Below are 8,778 nucleotides of genomic sequence, written 5' to 3' on the forward strand. Positions count from 1 at the left end.
TCTGGAACCCCGCGGCACTTTGTCCAGGCTGGAGTTACACGGGTATGTTTGTAGTAATGAAATGATTCTCTCTCCCTCTAGGCTCTGCGTTCCCTGAGGCAGCGCTATGTCCATTTGACTCACCAGGGCCTAATCTAAGGTTGGCAGCAAATAGGGACTTTAGAATCTATTTATGTTAGAGGAAGGGGGGGGATCTCATGCGGGGGGGGGGGGAATGAGAGGAAAAAAGAAATTTCCTTTTTTTTTGGGGGGGGGGGGGTTTCAGTTTTCCCCAAAAAAAAAAGGATAGCCTTAAGGGTTACCAAAAGCTTTTCTTCTTGAGGTTGGAGGAGGGACCCCCCAAAAGGGGAACTGCTCCGCCAGCGGCCCTCCAGCCCTCACCCCTTTCCGCCTCCCTCACGCCTGGCCTGGCCGGCTTCCTCAGGAACCGAAATAATCTCCCCATCTGTGATGCTTTCTGCTCAGCAACGATACATTGTCCCAGTCAGTCACCCCGCAGCCTTGGGAGTTGGGTGGTGGTTGTCCCATTTTTTACGTAAAAGAAACCGAGGCTCGAGGCTCAGAGAGATGAAATTAACTTAAGCGACTGCCCAAACCACGAGGCCCTGTCTCCAATGGCCCTGGCCCACAGCTCCTCCAGGACAGTCCCGCCCGCAGAGCAAGGAGCAGAGCAAGAGGGACCAGCGTGAGGGAGAGGCGATGCAGACTTAAAGTCCCAGATCCGAGCAAGACTTGCCCTCTTTAGAAAATGCAAGCACTCCCAGAGAACTAGCCCTTTAAGGCCCCAACGCCTTCCTCTGAACCCTCTTACAGAATCCAGGTGCCTGCCTGGTGCCAGAGGAAGGGAAAGCAGACACACAAGAGCAGAAGGGAAACTGGAAGGAGGGACAGGAGACACCAAATGCCCCCTCCCTCCCAGCTGGGTCTGAGTGGTCTTCATTGGATCCCGAAGGCCCCAGCAAGAACCAGACGTGTTGAGCCACCTCAGGCCAATCTCTTAGCCTCTCTGGGCCTTGAATATCTTTATCCGGAGGCCGAAAGTATACTCACCCTGCCACCTCATTCATGAGGGCCAATGGGATGACAGAGACAAGAGGACTTTGCAAACTGCCTAGACCAGTGGTTCTCAACCTTCTGGCCCTTTAAATACAGTTCCTCATGTTGTGACCCCACCATAAAATTATTTTCGTTGCTACTTCAGAACTGTAATGTTGCTACTGTTAGGAATCGTCATGTAAATATCTGATATGCAGGATGGTCTTAGGCGACCCCTGTGAAAGGGTCGTTTGACCGCCAAAAGGGTCGCACAACCCACAGGTTGAGAACCACTGGCCTAGACCTTTCCAAAGCCGAGGCTGGGGGTGCCCAAAAGGCCACCTGTGCTGCTCAGTGCTCCACCTCCTTCCTCGCTGCCCCCAGACCAGGCTCCCTTTGCCCAGCCCTCGGATTTCCTGGCAAGGCTGGGCAGGCTCCGGCCGGAAAGGGGACAGCTGACCTTGTTGGCCGGAGCCCTAATCCCCTCCAGATGGGCCGGTGGCTTGCACAGAGGGCCCAGCTGCCCGGATAAACCCTGTTTCCCAGTGACCATGTGTGACTGTGTGTGACCGTGCCCAGGGGGTGGCCAGGGTCCTCAGCAGACCTTGGAGTGACTCAGTCCGGTCTCCAGCTCCTTCACGCCCCACTCCTCCCACGGCTGGCATCCCCACAAGCAGTGGCCACACTCGGGTCTGGTGTCCAGCAGCTCCTCCTGGCTATCTGTGCTGTTGGCTCTGAGGCGACAAGGCTCAGCAGACTCCTGAAGGTCAGGGTCGGGGGACAGCTCCGTCCCCTCCTCCCCACCTGTCAGCCACTTCACCGGACACCTGCCCTTCCCAAAGTGCAATTCCTAGTGCCCTCCACATGGTGGAAGCTCAATGGGCTTCCTGGGGCCTGTGAAGGGGTGGGTGCCAAGAAGGAGACTTGTGAGGATCTTCCAACATTGAGGGGACAGGAGGTCCTGGGAAGGCACCAGCTTTCCCTGCAGCAGGAAGGACTCTGATTCAGAGAAGGACTTCCAACTCAATAGGCGTTCCAAGTGAGAGGAACTCTGCCCCTGGCCTGGATGTGTGAAAGCAGGGGGATGGACAACAGGACGTCCTGCAGGAAGGCTTGGCTCCATCCTGCTGAGGCTGAGGGCTGCATGGACACCCCAAAAGAAACATCCTTGGTCCTGCTACAGCAGCTCCCACAATGGAAATGTTGTCATTTCATGGAAAATAAAAGTTAGTAGAAAGCATCTTCCTGCCCCTTCCCCAGCTTAAAACAAGAGGGGATAATGGGAAGCCGGGGGGCAGGCTCCTTGCTCAACCTCACCTGAGGGCAAGAATTGGCCTTTCCCCTCCTGGGCAAGTCCACACTCCACCCCACTCCCACCCTCAGTGGTCACTGGTCATTACTGGTCCCCTGACCTCAATTTTATCCAGACCACAGTGACCGTGGCCAGGGGCAGGGTGACCTCTGAAGGTGAAGGGGGAATTTGAGAAGGCAGAGGGGTCCGTTAGGGGCTCCCAGAAGGAGGGGGCCTGGGCTGCTAGGCCTGGGCTGGAGTCTGAGGCCCCTCTCTCACGAGCAAGGACAAGGCCCCGAGGTCACCGCGGGACACTGTTAGGTTTATTTCAAGGTGAGTGGGTGCCCATGGGGTCAGTGTGGATGGCCAGGTCACTTGGTGACAGGGTGCCCAGGGCTGGCCGCAGGCTCTGCGGGGGCCCTGCAGGGTCATTCTCTGGTGGGTTGGGGAGCTCCGCCTCCTGCTCCAGTCCCAGCCCAGGGGGGCCCGGCAGTCAGTGATGCAGCAATTTTCGCAGTTCACTGGGCTCGGTGATAGGCATGGAGCAGGCTTGATTCTCACACACGTAGGCGGTGGCCCGGTCCTCTAGCCGCCGCAGGGTACCCAGAAAGGGCAGCTGGCGGGACAGGAAGCTCGAGGGGTCCCCATCGGCCAGAATCAGCACCTGGGTGGCGGCAGGAGAGGGGTCACCTGGGGCTGCTGGGACACTGGCAGGGCCCACTGGGGGGTTTCCTCTCCCCGGGCCTGCAGAGGAGGAGATGCTGGGGAGCCAAGGAGGAGAGGGCGGGGCCAGGCTCACAGCCGCACACCTTGTTAGGGATGTAGATGGAGTGGACACACTGCACCAGAGCCTTGGTGTCCTTGGCCTGGGGGTCTCCACAGATGACGATCTGGGCACAACAGGAAGGGAACTCAGGGACCCATCAACCATAGGGCCCCAGCCCCCTCACCCGGGCACCCTCCAGTGTCAGGTGCAGGGGGGCTGGACCCAGACCTACCAGCGCTTCCCCATCGTCCCTTCACCCTCTATATCCTTAAGAAGAATGGGACTCTGCTCAGCATTCCCCAGACCAGCCACCAGGAGGGCGCCTCAGATTCACTGATGGGCAAGTAAGGTCACAAACTCACCCCCACCTCCCACACACACACATGCATGTGCATGCAAATACATAAGGTGTCATGCATAGTGGTAGTGATACAAACATGGGGAGACGCACACATGGGCAGACACACCTGCACATGCACACACACACTCACACGGGTACAAAACACACAGAGACAGAGTCATCACATATGCCCACATAGAGGCAGGTACCCACATATACAAGCAACAGACACACAACACACACACACACACACACGGAGAGATATACAGGCAAACATGCAAACGTACGGCATATACCTGCACACACACCAGCAGACCCAACTACACGGTACACGGAGACATACAGAGAAACACTTCATCTGCCCCAGGGACCCACCACCCACAGGGCCCCTGTCTCCTGTCCCCGGCTCTGAGCGCCCCAGTCACAGGTGCTCACAGGGCACCTGCCTGTGCCAGAGGCCTGTCTCAGACGCACACTCACAGACCCCTCCTCCTGCACAGAGCGGCCCTTACAGCTGCTCCCGCCGAGACCCCTGCGCAGACACTCCTAGATGGCCACACGCTCATGGGCCTGAGCTCTGGGGGACGGTCCCCTGTCCCCATCTCCCACTGTGGCACTAGCTTCCCTCCCACCCAGGCTCCCAGCCCAAGTGTCCTCGGCACCCCACCTGCTTGAGGGTCTGCTGGTGGGCCGAAAGGGCGCGGACCATCTCGGGCAATGCCACGGGGACACGGCGCATGCGCTCAGAGAAGGCGGTCAGCAGGCACACACATTTGTCCATCCAGTCCTTGTGGCCCGTGAAGCCGTGCAGCCGAAGCAGGTTGTGGGCCGACACGGAGTTGGCGCTGGGCTCGGCACCATCCTGGTCTGCAGGGTGCATGGGGGCAGAGCCCTAAGGGAGGGTCCCTGGGCTCCGGGACCCTGACCCCGGACTGTGGCCAGGCCGGCTAGAGGGATGGGAAGGAGAGGAGTCCCTGTCCACCCACCCCTGGCCCAGGTCTGAGTGGAATGCCAGCACAGCAGTGATGGAGCCTTTGCTCTCCCACATGCATGGTCAACTCCCCTGCCCTAGATGAACTGTTGGTTCCCCCATCCCACTGATGACACCTCCATTCAACCACCCAGCTGCCAGCCAGGGTGGCATTTTCCTGGTCCCTCCCTTTCTCTCACCTCCCACTTCTAATTTCTCCACAAGACGGCTGGCTCTGCAGCCAGAAGAGACCCAAATCCTCTACTTCTCCCCTCTCACACTTCTCCCTGGTCCAGGCCTTTGCCAGCGCTTGTCTGAACTGAATGCCATTAACAAACAGCCTCCTAACCTATCTCCCTGCTTCCCCTGGCCCCATCCCTTCTCTACCATCAGTCAGAGTGACATTCTTAGATCTAATCAGAGCAGGTCACAGTCCCTTAAAACCCTTCAGAGCCTTGGACTCCCTGCCACACCTACAGGACGTGCAGGGAGCCAGGCCCCCTCCTCACCTGGGTACACTCTCTCTCACAAGCTCATCTCTGCCTCCATCCTCCATGGCACAGGCTGCCCTTTCCAGGCCTCTCAGAGGCTGTTCCCTCTGCCTGAAATCCCCTCCCATCCCCCCCCCAACTCCTCCATGACCACAGGGCCCCATCGTGTCCTCTGACCCTTGCTTAAATGAACTTGTCACTGGTTTAGTCTGACCTCCCTCCAGCTGAGTTCTGCTCTACTGTTGTTCTCTCTCAGTGCCTTTTATTCATCAAACTAATGTTTGTTGAGCACCTACTATGTGCCAGGCCTATGCTAGACCCTGGGAATGCAGCAGTGGCAAAGTCCTGCTTTCAAAACCAGGTGAGGAGCAGGGGGGACCATTAACAGACCAGATATGTTAGGTGATGGTAAGTGCTATTGAGGAAAGTTAGGGGACAGGATGCAGAATGAAAGCCTTATACTTCCTCATGGCACTCACAATTTTAACTATGCATCTGTATGTGCATTTTTGCATTACGTATTACTATTTATTAGTTGTCTCCCCTGCTACACTGTAAGCTTCATGAGAGGAGGAAATAAGTCAGCCTTGTCCGATATATGAATCCAGGCATGCCAGTTACTGTGCTAAGCACATTCACAGAACAGTTCATCTTTACGTCAACCCTGTAAGCTAGCACCAGTGTTGACTCCACTGTGCATATTGAGAAAACGAGGCTGAAATAGAATGAGACCAGCCCAAAGTCACTTGGTGAGTCAGTGATGGAGATGTGTCCCCAGGAGGGCCTGGCCCCTGCCCCTGCGGGCTCTTCACCACCCGCCCAGCTTACGCCGCCTGCAGGGTAAGCCAAGCCCCCGTTGGGTCCAGGAAACCAGGCCAGCTCTGCAACCCCTCACTGACCATCCTTCAGTCGCAGGGGCAAGCCAGCCCCCAGCTCAGCCTCACTGCAGAAGTAGCCGCCACCACGAGAGTCCCAGAAGAGCCTGTCTTGCGTATCCTGCAGCCTCAGAGCCCACTCGAGCCACGCACTCTCCTGCGAGGCCTCGTACAGGTCCAGCAGGCCCCGCACCACGAAGGCGTAGTCCTCCAAGAAGCCCCAGCAGGGCGGGTTGCTGAGAAGACAGGCAGGGGGAGGGGAGAGAGACTTTCACAGAAGCGGCCCTTTTCTGTGCATTCTTTCATTTAACACAAAAAATCTACCTCTCCGGTGGGTACCATTAGCCCATTTCCCGGATGAGCAAGTAGGCCCGGGATGGTCAAAAGCTCACAGCCGGCAGATGGCAGAGCCAGGATTGGAGTCTACCCAGAGGGGAGGACAGGAGCAGAGATAGGCCTGGGTGCCCAGGGAGACAGCCTTCCTCAGCTGCTTGCCCACCCCCACCTGTGCTCCACGGTCCCCCCAGATCCTGCGTAGCAGGTCCGCATCAGGCGGCTGCTGGCCACGTCAAACATGTGTCGCTTCAGGAACTTGGCACCATTGGTGGCGTAGTTGACCAGCCTCTCCATGCCCAGGACAGCTCCGGTCACAGCGTAGCCAGATACCATCAGTCCTAGAGGGAGGTGACACCAGTGGTCGTGAGAAGCTGGCCGGGGCCCTCCAGGTGTGTCCCCTCCCCTAATCCCCCCCAAGCCCTGACGCCTCGCTGGAGCCATTCAGTGAGGGGGTAGGACTTGGGCTCCAGCATCAGGCAGGGCTGGGCTCCTAGCCCCTGTTTGTGACCCTGGCTGAGTTACCTAACTCTCTGAGCCTCAGGCCAGAGATAATAAACCTGATTAGGGAAAAATGAATATACAGCAGGTGTCGGACACACGGAAGGGGCCTTGTGAAGGGTCATTCTATGAACGGGTCAGGCTTCAGACACGGCCGCCCCACCGTTCCAGGCGGCCAGCATCTTGCTGTCCAGGTGCGGCTTCGGCCGACGTTTCCGGGCCTGGAAGAGCTTCTCCAGCCCTGCATTGAGCAAGGTCCGGACAACCTCCACCTCCAGGCCAAAGCGGGCAGCGGTCAGCTCCAGAGAATACCGGACGGTCAGCACGTTCTGGCCCTGCAGCTCCCCCTTGGGGTCCTGCGGAGAATAGCTCTTGTCCCAGAGAGCCCATGAGCCTGTCCTCCCGCCCAGCTCCCTGCCCCTCCCAGGCTCCCAGTCCTCACCTGACTGGGGCTGATGTTGCCGGCCTCCGTGAGCCCGTAGTGCTTGATGAGAAGCTGACCGGAGGTCAGCGGCTCCGTGGCACCCAGCACGGGCTCTGGGAGCAGCTGCTGGACCTCTTTGATCGTCCACACATAGAAGGCGCCCTCTTTGGGCGGCATGCCCCGCTCGGGAGGCGAATCTGCATCCTCTGCGCTGTAGAAGCCTCCAGACTGTGAGGAGGGGAGAGTTGCTGGCCCCTGCAACGGAGGCCCCGAGCCCTCCCGCAGCCAGGCCCGCCTGCCTCAGTGGACACACACCCGGTGACTCAGGTTCCGAGCCACATACTGCAGGATGCCTTTGGCAACGTCGGAATAGAACTCATCGCCAGAGATCTGAGGGGAGGAAGGAGGCTGTCAACAGAGGTCCCTGGGCAGCCTAAGTATAGGGGGGCGGGCAACATCCTCCCAGGAGAGTGGGGAGGGGACCTGGGTACTGGCCTTCTGGAAGGGGATTGGGAGGGGGTCAAGGGGGAGCCGCAAGTTACCAGAAAGACCCTGGGAGGAGCAGCCAGGAGTAGGTAGATGGGCTGGGGTCAGGGGTCACCTGGAAGGCCTGTGAATAGGCCACTGCAAGCTGCCCCTGATCATACAGCATCTTCTCAAAGTGGGGGACGTGCCACTGGCGGTCCGTGGAGTAGCGGTGAAAGCCCTGTACAGGCGGGACATGGGTCCGGAGGCCGACCCCAGCCTCTGCCCCCATCCCACTGCCTCCTGCTGCCCCCTCCAGGGAGCATCTAGCCGCCCTCACCTGCCCTATGTGGTCTCGGATGCCCCCATTGGCCATCATTTTCAGGGTGTGCAAGGCCATCTGCTGGGCCCGGGAGCCATCCTGGGTGAGTCGGTGGCTGAGCCAGTAGGAGAACAGGAAGCTCAGGATCACTGCGGGCACCAAGAGCATGTGGGCGAGAGAATCGGGGAAACAGAGGGTGCAGATCTGGGTGGTCAGCAGGCCTCTGGCCAGGCTGGGGTTAGGATTTCACACAACAGGCAGTCTCTCTGACAGGCTTGGGGTCAGGGGGTCAGTGGTCACCCCAGAGCAGAGAAGGGCTATATTCAGGTCAGTGTCAGGGTCACTGTTAAGGTCATAAGTCAGGTCTTGATTAGATAGCTACTGACAGATGGGAGTACGGAGAACGGGAGGATAATGACCAAGCCATGGGCCAGGACAGGCATCAGAAGGCCAGGCTGGGGTGAGGCGGGCAGGGGGGGGCACTGACCTGGTGTGGGGAACTTGGGGGCCTCGGCGAAGCCGCCGTACTCCTCATCATAGCCCTCATCCAGCTGTTGGAAGCAGCGGCTGTTCATGGTGGCGGCAGAGGGCGGCAGCTGGCGGTCACCCGTGCTGATCTCCGACCGGGCCAGCAGGGCTGTGGTGACACGCTGGCTGTTTTCTAGCAGCGCATTCTTGTTCTGTTTCCACTGCGCAAGGCAGGAGCAGACCTGGAGGTCAGCTTGGGTGGGGGTCCCCGGTTCCCTCGCCCTTGACCCCTGCCACCACCACCCCCATTCACACCCACCTGATCCCGTATTCTCAGCAACACCGTCCGGAAACCAACACGGGTCAAGCCATCCTCAGGGGGGAAATAGGTGCCCCCCACAAAGGGCTGGAGGTTGGGAGTCAACCACACACTCATGGGCCAGCCCCCACCACTGCTGGTGGCCTGGTGGAGAAAGGGCAAGGGTGAGGGGGACGCC

General features: G+C 58.9%; 1 protein-coding gene across 2 annotated transcripts in view; it reads right to left on the reverse strand.

Moving 5' to 3' along the window:
• Positions 1 to 2,629: 2,629 nt before the first annotated feature.
• Positions 2,630 to 8,778, reverse strand: part of SPATA20 (spermatogenesis associated 20) — an 8,010-nt gene continuing 1,861 nt past the window's right edge. For both annotated transcript variants that reach the window (XM_006102867.3, XM_023744208.1), the window contains exons 5-16: positions 8,601 to 8,744; positions 8,301 to 8,502; positions 7,832 to 7,962; positions 7,628 to 7,732; positions 7,342 to 7,416; positions 7,045 to 7,254; positions 6,766 to 6,958; positions 6,274 to 6,442; positions 5,793 to 6,004; positions 4,100 to 4,299; positions 3,136 to 3,216; positions 2,630 to 2,990 (exon numbers count right to left, since the gene is read on the reverse strand). In XM_006102867.3, coding sequence (XP_006102929.1) covers positions 2,820 to 2,990; positions 3,136 to 3,216; positions 4,100 to 4,299; positions 5,793 to 6,004; positions 6,274 to 6,442; positions 6,766 to 6,958; positions 7,045 to 7,254; positions 7,342 to 7,416; positions 7,628 to 7,732; positions 7,832 to 7,962; positions 8,301 to 8,502; positions 8,601 to 8,744 — 1,893 coding nt within the window. In that variant the 3' untranslated portion in view covers positions 2,630 to 2,819. The remainder of the gene's footprint in view (positions 2,991 to 3,135; positions 3,217 to 4,099; positions 4,300 to 5,792; positions 6,005 to 6,273; positions 6,443 to 6,765; positions 6,959 to 7,044; positions 7,255 to 7,341; positions 7,417 to 7,627; positions 7,733 to 7,831; positions 7,963 to 8,300; positions 8,503 to 8,600; positions 8,745 to 8,778) is intronic.

This window comes from Myotis lucifugus, unplaced genomic scaffold, assembly GCF_000147115.1.
Source record: "Myotis lucifugus unplaced genomic scaffold, Myoluc2.0 scaffold_435, whole genome shotgun sequence".
In the NCBI taxonomy this organism is placed as follows: domain Eukaryota; kingdom Metazoa; phylum Chordata; class Mammalia; order Chiroptera; family Vespertilionidae; genus Myotis; species Myotis lucifugus.